General features: G+C 51.5%; 1 protein-coding gene across 1 annotated transcript; it reads left to right on the plus strand.

Annotated features, from left to right (window-relative positions):
- Positions 1-715: 715 nt before the first annotated feature.
- ENDOU (endonuclease, poly(U) specific) lies at positions 716-15,791 on the plus strand. Its single transcript, XM_060114196.1, has 10 exons — positions 716-770; positions 5,557-5,679; positions 8,436-8,507; positions 9,022-9,147; positions 9,624-9,795; positions 10,179-10,381; positions 13,286-13,399; positions 14,062-14,168; positions 14,904-15,046; positions 15,677-15,791. Exons 1-10 carry the CDS (start codon positions 716-718, stop codon positions 15,789-15,791), a joined length of 1,230 nt encoding a protein of 409 aa, XP_059970179.1.
- Positions 15,792-17,201: the final 1,410 nt, after the last annotated feature.

A 17,201-nucleotide genomic window follows, 5' to 3' on the forward strand; every position in this document is an offset into this window, starting at 1 on the left:
TGGCTGCCTTTAAGAGGCCTCATACACCTGGAGCCTGGGAGAACCTGAAAGAGGTAAAACCTGAGATGCTGACTCAGTAAGAGTTAAAGGCCCATTTGCGTGACATTTCAAGGGTGATGTGGCTATGTGTGGCTTGGTGTAGTAAGAACAGCACTTGTTTCTGACCTATGCCTCCTAGATCCCTCCTTCTGGTACCCCAAGGCTTGCTTAAGCACTTCCTGTTTGTCTAACACATTATGACCATCTTACTATGTTCCTCACGCTGAGCACCTGGAGTTCAAATATGGAGCCAGTTGAGGCCCTTGGAAGGTCAAGACCCTGGCTTGTGGGTAGGTGGATGTTTCAAAGGCATCACCCAGAGATGAGCTCATGAGTGCTCCCCACCTGGACAGAGAACCCCCCCACACTAGACCCAAGTTGCTGTGCCTGCTTGCATGACCTATTTTCTAGCTACAAACAGCTAGTATTCCTTGTTCTAAACATCTGGCATTACCTGCCTGCTTAGTTCCCTTGCCTCTGGCTTCAAACAGCTGTTGGGCTTACCCGCTCTCCACCTCCTTCCACCTGGAAGGATCTGGAGGCATCAGATCCACAAGTTCTGATGTCTTTAAAAGGATCAGCCTGGGCAACAAGGCTGATTTGGGAGCTGTGATATTCACGTTGACTCTAGTGAAAGTCCAACAGCCAATCCCCTCTTGGCCTCCAACTGGACACCATGAAGGCCTGTGTTCCCCTGATAGTGGCCGTGCTCTGCGGCCTGGCCTGGGCTGGTAAGTCACTACTGGCGGGGATGACAGGAGTCCTGCCGAGAGTTGGGGGACTTGGGAGAGTGTGAGGGTAGTGAGAAGAGAGAGAGCCAGCTGTGTCCTAAAGCCATGGACACCTTAGACCAGGCCTGGTCTGAGGCAGGAGTTGCCTCTGGAGTGGATTGGGCTGTGTGAAGGGAGCTGCAGAGCTGATGGACCGATGTCATGGAAGCCCCTTCTTGATGACTTGGAAGATGAGCCCCAAGCATCCCTTAGTCCAACCTGACTTTTGATCTCACCAAGGTTTTGTTTTCTGGGGCCACTGTAGAACGTAAAGCTGGGCTGTGGCTGACTGGCTTTGAGTGGCCTGGTCGCCCTTGGTCACTTCCTCTGCTACCTGGGGGTAGGTGAGTTGTCTGGGTGGGACCTTTCCCTGGATATAGGCTTAGGAGGAGGGCAGGCTCCGGGGAAACTGGAAGAGCCCCTGACCAGGAGGCAGGTCATGTGGTCAGAGGAATCAGTCTTGTCCCGTGTTAGAGGACCTAAAGCAGAGAAGGGTCCTGGCCCCCAGGTACTAGCGATGCAGGGACAGGACCTGTGGCTAAGGATGGGAACATTTTCCTGTTCAGCAGCTGGCAGGTGCGGATGCTGATGTGTTAATTAGTGGTTACTGGGTGAGTAGGGAAAGTGTCAAGGGAGGGGGTTGGGCTGAGGGATGTGGGGGGAATCCTCTGCCCAAGGAGAAAGAATCCCACTCAGGTTTTTCCTACACAGGACTGTCGTAAGGGTGAAATAAGATAATGTACAAGAAGCACCCTACACGGAGTGAGATCTCAATAAATTGGGTCTTTGATTATGCTTATAAAGATAAATACATATAAAATAATTTATAATATTTATAAGTATATTTAGACCATATTAATTCTATTAATATAACAAGTATTTATTTATATAAAATAATTTATAGAAACATAAAATTTACTCTTGGAATCATTTCCAGTCAGGTTGTGGATAAGGAGACCCCTAACAGGATTCCTAAATGGAAAACGTTGGGAGGGGAAAGCCATTCCCAGGCCTCCCACGCTGGGTGGGATCGTGTACCCCCTCTCCAGCACACATGGCAGAGAGCTGGGCCCCGGGGCGGTGCAGAGCTCTGGGTAGGGAGTGAGGGAGGGTGTGAGAGCCTCTAGCTTACTGTGAAGGAGTGGTGTGGGGTTGAGGCGTTCCAGTCTCAGGAGAGGAGAGCAACTGGAGACATTTGATCCTTGGGGGACATCCCTGGGGGCAGAGGCCAAGGTGGCTTCAGAAGGGCAGATGGAGCCCTTGCCCCTGGGGCTGATGGTCTGATCCTGCTGTGGGATTGATGGGGAAGAGAGGGTCCAGGGGGTAATGCCTCCTTCTTTCCTAAAGTGGGAGGAAGAGGCTCGGTTCTTGTCTGTCCTATCCCAACATCTCAGAACTTAGATGCAGGAGTATGAATAGCATGGGAGCCAGTCTTGGGTCCCTGGTTGTTTCAAGTGAATTGAAGCAGGAATCTGGTCCCGGAAGTGAATCTTCTTGGTTGGCTAGGTGTCCATGGAAACAGCATCTGAGGCCCCCAGAGAAGCACAGATGTAGGAGCCCCCAACCATCAGAGGGGCTGAGGGCTGGCATATAGGGACACCCAGGTTTGGGACCAAGTTTCTTGGTGGGCAGTGTGGTTAGGGACTGGGTGTTGAGTCATACTGAAGTGTTGGAGTGTACGGAGAAATTTACCCTTTCGTGTAGGGATGGGGGCTGGTGATAAGCTCTTCCCGGGGAATGGAGAGGGTACCTCTGTCCAGGAGAAGAAAGGCCAAAATGGAGTAAGGCAGAAAGAGAGAGTCAGAGAGATGCGGCAGAGGATTGACGGAGCAGTGATTCAGGCGCCTGGCTAGTGAGCGAGGCGCACACAGAGTGTGTGTATGAACGGGAGGTACCGGGTGGGCTCGCTGGAGTGAGTCGTCAGGGTGACACTCTGACACTCACCTGAGTGTCCCCAGAACAGCACGGGGAGGTACCTACGAGGAGAAGTCCCTCCCACTCCTCCCCTCCCCCCTCAAATCCCAAGGTCCTCTTGAAGCACATGGTGAGGTGTACAGGGAAGTGTGAAGGATCCCTGGCCTGGGGTTCCTACTGGGGACAAAGTTCTTGAACAGAGATGAAAAAGTCCACTCAGCCAGGGCCAGTGGGGCGGTGTCCTCTTGAGCTCTACAGAGCTGACTATTCACTTGCAGCCCTTCTCGACTGGTGCCAGCTGCTGGAATGGGGTGAATTCCTTCCTTGGACTCTGCTGATCTGGCCCATTAAGAACGTTGCCCTGATTTGTCTGAATTCTCTCCCTTTGGATTCTGGGTGTACTGCCAGGCTGACTGAGCAGGCAGCTGACACAGCCTTCCTCCTGGGCTGAGAACTTCTCCTTAAGGTCTTTGCATTTGGGTTCCAAGGGAGCATCATTTAAGATTCAGGGGGAGTTCCCCTAGGCTTGGAGGGACAAGTGGCCTTGGGCCTGTTCTCTTTTAGGGACAATCCACTGGATCTGCCTTTCTGGCCACATTGGAAGCCTTTACACAGTGTGAAGTTGCCTCAGGACCTGGGTTAATCTTGACGCCTCTTTGATGTAAAGAACACAGACTCATAGCGAAGATGTCAGCTAGAAACCGTCAGCAACATACACGCGCTGTCACCCCAGCCCAAGCGATGGCCCAGCTGAAACCCAGGGAGGGAGTCAGCTAGATTGAGTATGTAGACAGGGAAGACTGCTCCAGCCAGTCTGGACACCTGCCACTTTGAAGATGGGCATGAAATACTGTTTATTTATCTAACATCTAAGTGGTGCTACTATGTGTCATGCAGTGTCCTAAGTGGTGCTTTACAAAAATGAACTCATTTAATTCTTAAGAATAGACTATGAGATGGGCTCCATTATTATCACACTTTTACAGAGAAGGAAACTGAGGCAAAGAAGGTCAAATAACTTGCCCAAGATCACGTAGCTAGAAAGCAGAAGAACCAGAATTCTGGCCTCGAGCAGTTTGGTGCCAGAGTTCGGGTTCTTGGTCTCTCTGCTGTGCCACCCTCATTAGCACAGTATAAACCTTAATCCCAGAATCCAAACCAGTGACTAAACCCATATCTCTCTTCTCCACCTCCACTCCAATCCAGGCTAAGTTTCGATGCTATACCTGTGTGGAATCACAACCAGGACCAAACCCCAAATCTAAGCTAAGGCAAAATTGGGATTATTTCTCCTCTCCTAGTCTTGACACATTCCTCAACCATGCAGTTTTAAACCTATTCCCATTCCTTACCCAAACAGCAACACGAAATTGTTATTTTACCAATAATTAACTCAAGCCCAAATCCTAACTTTAGCTCTTAATCTAAACCTAACCCATCCCAACCGGAGCCCCAATTAGGTTTCAGTTTCTTCATTCATACAAATTCCAGTGTTAACTGTGACTCTGACTCTGATCTTGACATTCTCCATAACCCACAGCCTGACCCTAAACCCAGTACCCACTAAATCCAAACCTCAGGAACCTCAAATGGAAACAAAGGCTCTGTTATCACCCTTAAAGCCCAGAGTGAAAGGGAAGAGCGCCCAGCCAGCTACCCCCTCCACTGTCTTTGCTGTGGCGGGCTTGTTTTTTTAGGAGTGCTGGTGGGTTTGTACCATTTCTTTCAAAATTTCTTGTCTTATGCCCCTTGTGACCAAAAGCTGGCTTCTGCAAGCCATTTGGCTGGAGTAAGGGATGTGGTCTGTGGTTACATAACAGATCTTATTCCAAAGTCCAATTCTCACCCACACCCACCTCATTCCCCACCCTGAGCTAAACTAATCCAAACTAGAAGAGGCAGAAAGACGTGACACGGGGGTCAGGGGCAAGAGGGTGCAGAGGAGACCAAACGAAGGGGAGGGAAGAACAAAGAAGCAGGAGACATAAAAGGGACAGGATGAGAGGCAGAAGTCAGAGGGGAGAAGGCAGGTGGGATCACTGGCGCGAAGGTGACTCACCATCCTCTATGTGACAGGTGAATGGTGGCCTCTGGGCTATGCCCAGCCCACAGACCTCTTTCTTCGGTCTGTCCGAATTTTTTAAAATGGGAAAATTTCACATAAAAATGAAGGCTTCTTTTTTTTTACTTTTTTTTTTTTTTTTTTTGCAGTACGCAGGCCTCTCACTGTTGTGGCCTCTCCCGTTGCGGAGCACAGGCTCCGGACGCGCAGGCCCAGCGGCCATGGCTCACGGGCCCAGCCGCTCCGCAGCATGTGGGATCTTCCCGGACCGGGGCACGAACCCGTGTCCCCTGCATCGGCAGGCGGACTCTCAACCACTGCGCCACCAGGGAAGCCCTGAAGGCTTCTTTTGAAAAACTAGAGGCTCTGGTAACACTGAGCCTGCATCGCAACCTGGCAACAATTGGCTGGAGCTGCTAGTGGCTGCCAGTTTCAGGCAGGGCATCGTTCCCAAGTTTGTCACCGTCCCCACCTCCTTCTACTGCCTGCCTGCTCTTGACTCATTTGTGTTACAGATCTAGCCCCGATTGGCACCTGACTTTGTGATCCTGGTCTATATTATTAGTCAGTGGGTGGCAGGTGGTGGGTGGTGGGGACGAGGCTTATGTTGTGTATGGGAGGCTGTGCACGTACCTCTCCCTGGCAGCTAGCAATGACCTTCCCTGCCAGGTGGGGCTCCTGCCCCTGTCTGTGAACCCTCCTGCAGAGGGTGCCTTGGTGAGGAGAGTAGGATTCCCATAGAGCCAAGTTTGTGACCTTTACTGCTCATAGGCCAAATGGAGTCGTGTGCATCTCGCTGTAATGAGAAATCTGACCAGGATGCTGCTTGCCAGTGTGACCGCCGGTGTCCCCGGCACGGGGACTACTGTGAAGACTATGAGCGCCTGTGTACAGGTGAGGTTCCTTGTGGGATGAAGGGTCTAGGAGGCACGGCAGGCCAGGCCATGACCATATCTAACCTGCCTGAAGGGCTGCTAGCCAGGGCATCCAGCAGTCCAGAGCAGGGTTCCAGACTGATGACTGGGCTCAAAGGGCCCAAACCAGGACCCTGACGAGCAGAGCAGGGGCCAGGGCTTTGGCCACCACTTGTCCTGGGTATTCTAGGATGTCTCCAACATAAGACCCCAACTTAAAATAAAGTAGATGTCATTTACCTGGAATATCTGTCTGAACTACCAGGATTAATAATATCTGGAAAATTTAAGTAATTCCAAAAAAAAGCAAAAGGATGAAAATATCATTTTAGCATGTATTACACGACCAATTATCATTTGCAAAGGTAAAAAAGTGATAGTGAACTTTCCCAACTTGCATGCCACCAGGAAGACCGCATGGCATCAGTAACTGACAATTCATACCACTCTTCCTATTGCGAGTGGACTGAGTGGTTGCACATCTCTGACCTGTCATTCCCAGGCCAGAGGTTAAATGGGACATGCATCACCCTCAAAAGCCAGTTGTTCTTCTGCTACTCCAACTACACAGTTCAAAATTTGAAAAACTCACTTTGAATAATTCCCTTGTTTGGATGCTTCCAATATTTTAGACTCCCAGATAAATGGTCTTCTGCTTTGTGACATGAAGCCTTGCTAAGTTCACTGTCAAACCATGTGCCCCATGGTAGGTAATGGCCAGCAAGACCACTGCATATGGCTGTGCAGGTTGTGCACTGCACAAGGGCCCCTGGTTGAGAAGGTGAGTTGGACCAAAGTTGAATTTGTATCCTTCTCGCTAAGCCATGTGTCTTGGTGAAGAGCTGTGTCTGCTGAGAAAGGAGTACCTTTTCCTAATTTGCCCAAGAGTGGTTTCCGCTGGCCCAGCAATGTGCCCTCAGAGCTGCTTCCACCCAAAAGAATGCTGATTCAATTACACAAAAAACACCACACATACTAGCAGTTCTGCTCATCAGACCCAGGCAGGGAAACCCAGGCCCAGAGCTCAGTGCCAGAATCAGAACCAACCCCCTTCTTTTTTTTTTAAATTAATTTTTATTGGAGTATAGTTGATTTACAATGTTGTGTTAGTTTCTGCTGTACAGTAAAGTGAATCAGTTATACATATACATACATCCACTCTTTTTTAGATCCTGTTCCCCTACAGGTCATTACAGAGTATTGAGTAGAGTTCCCTGTGCTATACAGGAGGTTCTCATTATTGATAGTTATCTATTTTATATATAGTAGTTGTATATGTCAACCCCAATCTCCCAATTTATCCCTTCTCCCCTTCCCCCTTGGTAACCATAAGTTTGTTTTCTACGAGCCGACCCCTCTTCTGCTGCCCTGTGCCCCATGTAGCAGACACAGGGAGGCCTGTGCACCTTGGACAATCAGGCTGGCATTTCAAGATAGAGACGATTATCAGCCTAGCAGCCATTTCATCGCTGTCTCTGATGTGCAACTCAGAATCCTTTTCCCACAGAAAAAATATTATAAATGATGGTTGAGACTCTAGATCAGCTCACAAAGGTCTATTTAGCATAAATGGTGGCTGAGTTTAGAACCCTGTGGATTGTCAGCACTTAAAACACAGCCTGGCAGAAAGCAAGTGATCAGGAGATGTTTGTTGACTGAATGAATAACCTGCCCCACGGTTCTGATGGTAAGAACAAGATACTATCTGGTGACCGCGCTGACAGATTCTGAAGCACTTTGTAATAGTGTTGGGTTTTGGGGGGTGGTGTAGGGGTAGAATTTATTCTCCTCTGTGATGAGAGAGGAGCTCAGAGTCCCCAGCAACATTCATTCTCTCCTCTTCCTCCCCAGCCCCGCTCCACCTGTCTCTGCCCAGAGCCAAGGTTGCAGTCACTCAGCTTGCAGGCAAGGGAATGGGCCAGCAATAGGAATGTGCTTTTCTGAATGCGCCTAATTCCCAAATGCAGCCTTTGTGGCCATTGCCAAGTGTAATTGTGAAGAAAGAAGGGAATCTGGTACCTCAGGAAACAGTTCTTATTCCATGAGGCCTGGGAGGAGTTCACCCTTGACTCTGGGAGTTATTACAGGTAAGGGATGTTCCTAAGTGAGGGTCTTGTCATTTGGAGAGTTCAAGCCTATTCATCTATCAATTTACATTAAATAAAAGTCATCCCGGGCTTCCCTGGTGGTGCAGTGGTTGACAGCCCGCCTGCCGATGCAGGGGACACGGGTTTGTGCCCCGGTCCGGGAGGATCCCACATGCTGCAGAGCGGCTGGGCCCGTGAGCCATGGCCGCTGAGCCTGCGCGTCCGGAGCCTGTGCTCCGCAAGGGGAGAGGCCACAACAGTGAGAGGCCCGTGTACCGCAAAAAAAAAAAAAAAAAAAAAGGAAAGAAAAGTCATCCCAACCTCAGAGTTTTCAGCCCAGAAGACACCACCTCCTGCCCACCACCTCGCCTTTCTACAGATGAGCACACTGGGTACCAGAAGGGTAAATGGTGAGGAGGGATGTCACCTGGGGATGTTCTTTCACTTCTGTGAACAGTTTTCAATCCCCCTGTCTTACATTTTCAGATTTTCTCCTCCTTCACCTGGTACTTGTTCAATGTACCCTTGCCCGTTTTGTATTTTCTTCCACTGCACATGCTTGTCCCCGAAGCTGGGAGGACTGAGAATCAGTGATAAAGAGGAGGGGCCCCTCGGGGATGTTTGGTGACTTTACTTCTCTGACCTACAGCTGACGAGGACCCCAAAGAGTCAGAGCCATTCCTGGAGCTGGAAGAAGAGATGGAGGGGGCCCCGGCTAGTGGTGAGTCTGCCTCCCCAGAGCGGGGCCTTCGGGATAAAGATGAGGGACGTGAGAGGAGGACGAGGAGGGGGCAGCCATGTGAGCGGCCACAGGCCCAGGCCGAAGCCAGATGGGACCCCAAATCCAGCACCTGGAGGTGGTGACAGCAGCTCGCTGGACTCTTGGGGTCTGGGAGGGAGGAAGCCCTAGGGCCTCAGTGACCTGGGGGGAAGGCAGGAAAGAGTCCGAGGCCTGCTGAGAGGGAGAGGGAAGGGGAAGAGATTTTATTTTTAGAGAGGGAAGATTATAAAAACAACAGGCCAGAAAGTAGAGTTCAGCACCAGAAAGGACTTCCTGACCGTGAAGGGTGTGCACCAATTAGGCTTGTTTGTTTTCCTTCCCTGGAGTTCTTCAATAGGAAGCATCAGGAAAGCAAGGCTGGGGCGGGGGGTTCATGGAGTGGGCACGGCCTGGCCGCTGCGAAGAGCGACCCCTAGAGGTCAGACCAGGACACACCTCCCCTCTGTCCTCTCAGACTTGTACTTGGCACCCAACTCCTGCCACGGCCGCTGCCTAGAGAGGCACCGCCTATGCCACTGCAACGCCCGCTGCCCAGAGTTTGGAAACTGCTGCGAGGATTTCGAGAGCCTGTGTGGCCATGGTCAGTCCCCTGCTCCCTTTAGCATAGCCCGAGGCAGAGGAACTCTCTAGAGCAATAGCTCTCCCAGTGTGGTCCCTGGACCAGCACCGCGAGCATCATCTGGGAATTTATTAGGAATGGAAACTCTAGGGCTCACCCCGGACCCATTGAATCAGAAACTCTGGGGGTGGGGCCCACCAATCTGTTCTCACAAGCCCTCCAGACAATTCTGATGCGTGCCAAAGTGTGAGAAATTTCCTAGGGGCAGGGGGCAGTGTGGATATTTCATGGACGTTCTGTGGGCAAGGCCATGTGCTGAACTTAAGGATCCTTTAGGCCCCTAGGCCCCTGCCCTACAATCACTAGGGCGCCTGATTGCAGCCCCTCTCCCCCGCTGCTGGCTTCTGGAAGGTGCCCAGGAGGGGATGCACACAGACAGCTGCTTGCCCCCTGGCCTCCCTCGGGCTCTGAAATACCCCTCCCCCAATTCCTCCCAGAGGGCTTCTCCCACATCAGCGATGCCATAACCAAGGAGGAACCGCAGAGCATCTCTGAGAAGATCTATAGGGAAGACACCAACAAAGCCCAGAAGGAAGATATTGCTCTCAATAGCCAAAACTGCATCTCGCCCTCGGAGACCAGAGACCAAGTCGACCGCTGCCCAGAGCCGTGAGTTCCCTTCAAGACTCTTCCTGCAGTCTGTCCCCCAGCTTTGCTCGCTTTGGTGCCTCAGCTCTTTTCTCCTCAAGGCAGGCAGGACCAAAGGGAGAGGGAAAAACTAGGTCTCCAGAGACAGATAAAGCCATCTTGAGGACCTGTGGGGATCCATCTGGGAGGGTTTCTGGGATTGGCTGGGCTGAGAATAGAACTGACCTTCCAAGAGATGAAGTGGAAGAAAAGAGGGACCTCATGCGTTGTCCCCAAGGGTATGTGAAGTCCCCACTCTGCCTCTGAACCCAACCCTCTCATGCCTGCCCCTGCATCTGGAAGTTCTGGAGGGGTTTCTGCTCCACGTGCAGGCCTCTCACTGGGCCTCCCTCTACCTGCCCCAGTCTCTTTACGTATGTCAATGAGAAGCTCTTCTCCAAGCCGACCTACGCCGCCTTCATCAACCTCCTCGACAACTACCAGCGGGCCACGGGCCACGGGGAGCGGCACTTCACAGCCCAGCAGCTGGCTGAGCAGGACGTCTTCCTCAGAGAGGTTATGAAGACAGCCGTCATGAAGGAACTCTATGGCTTCCTCCACCAGCAGAGTGAGTGAGGCCCTGAGGCCTCCCCCAGGCCCCGAGAGAGAGGGAGGCCCTGCTGAGGATGCGTTGTGCCCGCAGCGGGCCAGGCACCCCTGGGGGCTCCACGGTGGGCAGGTTAAGAGAGCAGGTGGGGACTAGGTGGAGGCCAGTGTACCTCTGGGAGGGGACAGAGAGGGGCCTAGAAGAGACCACAGACCCAAGCAGGAGCTGAAAAATCCTCTGTCCGGCTTCGGAGTCAACCCATCTTTTGACCTAATCTTAGCCGCCTGGTTTACCTCCCCACTTGCTGCTTCAGTCTCAGGGTTCTCTGCAGGCCGAGTCATCCCGCTCCCCCTCACCCCCCCGGGCACTCCTCTGCCACCTGAGTTGATCCCGGACTCAGCACCACTTTGCCGGCACGTAGGGTCCCTGCCCCCGCTCCCTCATCGGGCACTAAGTCCAGGAAGGAGGCCGGCCCATTCCACATTTTTGCTGGGGAAACAGCAACAGAAAATCAACAAAGGTTCAGAGGGGGACGTTATACTGGGAAGGGTTCTGGTTGGAGAGACTCCAGATACAGATACATGTGAATCAGACCAAAAAAGGTTTGGGCCGCAGGACTTCTTGGCATGCGGTGTGTTTGTTAGTGTCCTCCAGATTCCTTTCCTGAACTCCGGGCAGCTGGGCCTTGCCTGGGGGTGGCTCCATCCTGGTCATCCCTTGCTGGCCGTGGGATCGCCTCTGCTCGGAGCCGTTGCATTCCATCCTCCAGTGGCCCCGTTAAGAGTTGGTAACACTGTTTTTAGGTAAAGCCGGTGACACACAAGCAAGCCCTGTGAAGAGGGCGCGATCCTGCACCGCCCCCTGGTGTTCTCTTTGTAGTAAACACAGGAGAGGATCTTGGAGGTCGACACTGAGCCCTAGTCCAGGCTGTCCCACTACCCACCCGGTCTTCACCTCTCTCCCTGTCCAAATCCCACTTATCCTTAAAGTTCTAGCTCACATTCCACCTCATTTATGAAGCTGCACTTGCTGCAGCTCACAGCTGGCTTTCAGAGTCTCTTCAGAGGTCAAGGGTTTGGAGTGTGTCCTAAAATAGCCTTGGGCCAGAGAGACTTGGTTTCACTTGCTAATGACGCATGTGATCCTGGGCCGTTTGACCCTCAGACCCCAACTGAGCCTTGTCTGTGCAATGGGGTCTTGGGGGATTCATGCATATAAAGCACTCAGTGGAAAGCCTGGCACTCGGTAAGCTGTAGCCATTCAGATTGTGAAGGCGTTCTCTGTTATATTGTGTGTTCTTAGTCTTGTTTTCCAACTGTGTGGTTTAAAAAAAATGTTTATTGGGCTTCCCTGGTGGCGCAGTGGTTGGGAGTCCGCCTGCCGATGTAGGGGACACGGGATCGTGCCCCGGTCCGGGAGGAGCCCACGTGCTGTGGAGCGGCTGGGCCTGTGGGCCATGGCTGCTGGGCCTGCGTGTCCAGAACCTGCGCGTCCAGAGCCTGTGCTCCACGATGGGAGAGGCCACAACAGCGAGAGGCCCGCGTACCGCAAAAAAAAAAAAAAAAAAAAAAAAAAAAGTTTATTTATTGTATTTTATTTTTAGTTTTGGCTGCGTGGGGTCTTAGTTGTGGCACGCGGGCTCTTCGTTGAGGTGCGTGAGCTTCTCTCTAGTTGTGGCGTGTGGGCTCAGTAGTTGCGGTGTGTGGGCTCTCTAGTTGTGGCACGCAGGCTCAGTAGTTGCCCCTCGGCATGTAGGATCTTAGTTCCCTGACCGGGGATCGAACCCCCATCCCCTGCATTGGAAGGCGGATTCTTAACCACTGGACCACCAGGGAAATCCCCCAACTGTGTTTTAACTCCTTGAAAAGAGGGAATATGCCTGGTATGTCTTTAGTGTCCTCTACACACAATTCTGGGCAGTGAACTGTTGATAGTTGATAGCCCCCTAATTCAGATCCCCAGCCCTGACATTTCCCTGCCTGCCTAACTGGCATCTGCTCAGAACTTAGTGTAAAGAGAACTCACAGTTCCCGCCTCTTCCTCCAGACTTGCTCCTTCCTCATCTTCCCCATCTCATAAATGACCCCATAATTCATCCAGTTGCTCAGGCCCAAAGCCCAGGGGTTATATTTGATTCTTCTTTTTACCTCACCACTCCCCACCTCCATCTCCTCCACCAGGAGTGCCTGGTAACAACCTGACGTGAAGAATCGTGAGGATTGAAAGCACTCAAACAGTGCCAGGCACACAGAACATACTCAGTAAATCTAAACTATTTTTCTTATTATTAAAGTTTGACTGAGCTCCAACGTTATTTGCATGGGCTGGCAGCTGCCTGCCTCTCAGACCTCCTCTCCTACCACTCTCCCCTCCTGCTGGCTGTGCTCCAGCTACATGGGCCCTCAGCTCTTTAAACACCAAGCTCAAGGCGTCCTGGAGCCTTTGCACTTGCTGTTCCTTCTACGTGGAAGGCTCTTTCCCCCAGGTCTTTGCATGACTGACTCCTTACCCTTCAGGTCTCTGATCAGTGCTACCTTCTCAGAGAGGCCTTTCTAGAAAAGCTCCCACCCGAACCCCACCTCCAGGCATCATGGGATAATCTGCTTCATTTTCTTCATAGCACTTATCTGAAATCTGTTTATTGTTTATTTGTTTATTATCTGTCTCCTCCACTGGAATATAAACTATAAGGACAGGAATCTCGTCCTTGTGATTCCCTGATGAATCCTCAGCCTTTAGAACTGGGCCTGGCACAAAACAGGGGCCCCATAGAATCTATGGCATAGATAATTGCTGAGCGAACAACTAACTATGTTGGCTGAACCAACCTGTCTCTTGTCACGCTGGAGCAGGTGGCCCTTCCTTGCTTTCCAGGATCTGGCCCTGCCTTCCCCTCTCCTCAGTCCTCTGTGTTCCTCTCCCCAGACCGCTACAGCACAGAACAGGAGTTCGTCAATGACTTGAAAAACACGTGGTTTGGGCTGTATTCAAGAGGCAAAGAAGAGGGGCACTCAGGTGGCTTTGAACATGTCTTCTCAGGTGGGATTGCTCTGCTTGGGAAGAAAGAGTTGGAGGGATGAAGAGAGATGCTTCCCTCAGGCGCAGGGCAGTATCAGCACCGATGAATCAGCAGTCAAGCCAGCTCGCAGGGCAGGGCACGTCTACTCCCTGGCCAAGAGGGAGGGGACTGAGGGGCCATTTTTGAGGACCAGTTTCTTCTGGAGTATCAAAGGGAGAAAGAAGTCCAGATACCGGGGCTCCCAAGGTGCACACATAAGAAGAGAGATGTGTTTGAGGCGCTGGCTGTCTACCTCTCAATGGTCCTCTGCTTCCAGGGCTTGGTCAGCTGCTTCCTAAGGAGGCCATGATCTTTTCCTGCATTGCCCCACCCTGTAAAGCTCCCACCAAGTCTGGCTTGCTCCTAGGGAAATGGCTAGAGGAGTATCTCAGATTGGCCCAGGGTTAGTGGGGAGAAGGAACTCTCCTAAGGGCTTCAGCTGAAATGGGAGTTGTGTGTGTGGGGGGGTGGGGGTGGGGGGGGAGCTTTCTGAGGTGAGAGTTAGGGACGTGAGGGACTCCGGGAAGTTGGGGTGGACATTCTAGGAATAAGAGACTGGAGAAGGGGTACAGCCTTGGCACGGGAGTGGGGAAAGAGGTCGGAGGGGAGGCCCAGATCATCCACCTTGATCTGTTTATTACAGGGAAAGTCAAAAAAGGCAAGGTCACTGGCTTCCATAACTGGATTCACTTCTACATGCAGGAGAAGGAGGGCCTGGTGGACTATTACAGTCACATCTGTGACTGGCCTGTGAGTACTGAGTGCTGACCCCGTGGGCTGGAAAAGCCTCGTCAGTACCCAGATGTCCTGTCCTCATTCTGAATTCCAAACAGGCAGACTTGTCTCCCACCCTGACCCTCTTGGCAGCCTAACGGGGATCGTGAATAGGACTTCCCTATTTGCTGGAAAGAGGGTTTAGCCAGCCAGGATATGCTTCCAAACAGTGAAGGCTCCTGAGCTGCAGGGGGCAGGGGGCAGAGGGCATCCTCTCTGGATGGGAGAGTGTGGGCAGGGGAGAATCCTTAGAGGGGAAAACCAAAGACCTGAATTTCCTTAGAATGTGGTGTCAGCTGAAGTTTCAGTCTGGCTAGTCTGAGTTAAACTTCTTATATTTTTATATATATAAAAAAAGAAACTTTTGCTGCCCTGAGCCTGGAAACAATTTGGGGGCAATAAGGTGTCCTTCTCTTCCGCATGTGAGGGCCACAGGGAACAGTTATGTCCCTGCTCCCCTGGCACCGGGCACATGGATGCTGACTGTGGCCTTCCTGGGAGATGCAAGCTGGCGGCTCCAGAGAGAGGGTGTGAGCAGGACTCAGACACCCTAGCAGGGCAGACTGCATCCTCTGTCGATTTAAAGAACCCAGTCTCCCCAGAAAGCTCACATAGACCCCCACGGGCCCTCGACAAATCCTAGCCAACCCTCTGTGCGACTCTGCACTGTGGCACTCACCAGACCCCCTTTACTGCCCCTTCTCTCCGCAGGGGGATTCTTACCCCGATGTGTTGGCCTTGCAGTTCACCTGGAACGGCTACTACAAGGAAATGAGTTCAACTTTCATCGGCAGCTGCCCCGAGTTTGAGTTTGCACTTTACTCCCTGTGCTTCATCGCCAGGCCAGGCAAAGTGTAAGTCCTGGTGGCTCAGGAGGGCTTGGACACATCACTGTTCTGGGCCTTGGTTTTCTGTCTTGGGACGTGAAGCTGTTGATTAGATCAGTCGTGTGGCTGCCAACCTTCATCCCGGCAGCAGGACCACATCCCCTCCCTCCTCCAAGTGCAATCGTACGCAGGAGCTTAATATACAAAACAGTTAGAAATGGAGTTGCCCTGGGACTGCAAGCCTCTCTGTTTGGCCCCTGAGGCTGTCTGGGGGAACCCTGGAGCCCCAGAGAGTATAGTTAGAAATCACTGGCCCTCATCTTCTCTAACATTTGAGGACTCTGGGCCCAACCACTTCTGAAACCCTAAGCAGACATTTCGTTTCTGGGGGTTTCAGCTCTAGAGTTGGATTTGAGAATATTCCTGTAGGACAGATGAGGAGCAGTACTCTCTAAGAAGATAGAAAATGAGACAGATTTTGAAAGGGCCCTCTGCACGTGGGGAGCCAGAGGCAGAGGCTGAAGCAAGCTGTGGCAGCTCCCTTAGAGGCTAAGACAGGGTGGAGCCCTTCTGCGTGGGCTGAATTTGATCCTTCCAGCTTTGGGGACGGAGGTGGAGTGAAGCAGGTCCCTATGATTTGCTGATCTTTCCCCACAGGTGCCAGTTAAGCCTGGGTGGACATCCCTTGGCCATCCAGACCCATACCTGGGACAAGTCAACCTACGGAAAGAAGTACATCAACACAGCCTGCGTGGTGTCTTCTACCCAATAGAGCTTCGAGCTAGAAAGGGGCGTGAGGGCAGTAAGAGCTCTTGTCGGACTGAGATGCTATTTCCTCTGCGCTGGAGGGGGAGGGAATGGAGGAGACCGGGAGGCACTCGCCAATCCAGAAATGCCCACGTGAGAAAGAGAGAAAAGATACAAATTAGAGAAACAGTCAAATCTTTGTCCTCCAGCATTCTGGAAACAGAAGGTGGGGACCCTCAATAGCTCTTTGCCCTGCTGGGAGGTGGAACCGTGTATAAGTCCTTGAGGTCTCCAGGCCTCATGTTTCCTTTTAATGCAAAGGGAACGGGTTTGCCCCATTTCCTCTTTTGGGGGTTGGTGAGAAGGCAAACCTGATGACATTCTTACTGTGAAGATGTTTTCAATTGTTCTTAGGAAGAATGGCTGATAGAAATTCAAGGTTACCCTAATGGCTGTTATTGTACACAGCTCTGCAAACTGTAATCGCCCCCATACTGGGGCCTCAAATAAATCAGGCTATGGAGATCAAGGGTGGGTATTTGGTCTTTTCTAGGGTTAGATCCTCTCAGAACAGGGTCTGCGAGAGGATAACGGCTCATGCAGTGAGTAGGCTGGAGCAGCAGTGGACTCCTCCAGGCCTGATTTTTTTGTAGTCAGCTAGGTAACTGCAACAAGAAGCTTCCTAACTGTGGATATTTAGTGCAGTTACAGAGCTGTATTTTGATTCCAAATAGTTTGTAAAAGAGTTCCCCTCATAGGCGGAAGATTTTGCATCAGAAGAAGAAAGGAACCTATAGCTTGGTGTCACTAACATAATTATTTTCAGTCTAATTCAGCAGCCATAATTTGCATAAGCTCTTAGAATGGAAGACAGGGAGACTGGGGCTCCCTGTTTCACTCAGTTATGCATTTCTCCCCTAATCACACTGGGAACCAGATGCTGTCCCACAGGGCAAGGCTTGAACTATGCTTTAGAGTCTCAAGTCATTTAAGAAAACTTGAAATGTGTCTCTTCTTTGCATATGGCTCCCCCATCAACGGTCTGTCTCCCAGCCTTTTCTGTGGAGCAGGGATGGGAGTGATGCTTCTGGCTTTAGTGGCTCTTTGGGATGACCTGGAGGATGTGGTATCTTGGTAAAGTTCCTGACTCACCTAAGTCCCTCTAGCTAAGATGGGTGGAGAATTCCCCTGGTGGACTTGTAATGTGAAGGGTGGAAGGAGAGCCCTTCCCGCTTCTGGTTCCACATATAAGGAGCCCGGAAGTCACCATTCCATCCTAACAACAAGTAAAAACTGAACAGAGTGAAAAACCAACAATTCTTCTTGGATCTGTAAGACAGTGGAGAACACAGGCAAACTGCTGCCCTCAAGACTGGAAAGACAGGTGAATGTAGGAAGACACAGAAACCAGTGCTGTGGTACAAAAACCTGAACT

Source organism: Mesoplodon densirostris, chromosome 11, assembly GCF_025265405.1.
Source record: "Mesoplodon densirostris isolate mMesDen1 chromosome 11, mMesDen1 primary haplotype, whole genome shotgun sequence".
In the NCBI taxonomy this organism is placed as follows: Eukaryota; Metazoa; Chordata; class Mammalia; order Artiodactyla; family Ziphiidae; genus Mesoplodon; species Mesoplodon densirostris.

Coding starts and splice junctions, on each gene's coding strand:
- ENDOU (XM_060114196.1), top strand. CDS start 716: ATGAAGGCCTGTGTTCCCCTGATAGTGGCCGTGCTCTGCGGCCTGGCC. Junction 9,148..9,623: donor CGAGAGCCTGTGTGGCCATG/GTCAGTCCCCTG, acceptor AATTCCTCCCAG/AGGGCTTCTCCCACATCAGC. Junction 9,796..10,178: donor GTCGACCGCTGCCCAGAGCC/GTGAGTTCCCTT, acceptor TACCTGCCCCAG/TCTCTTTACGTATGTCAATG.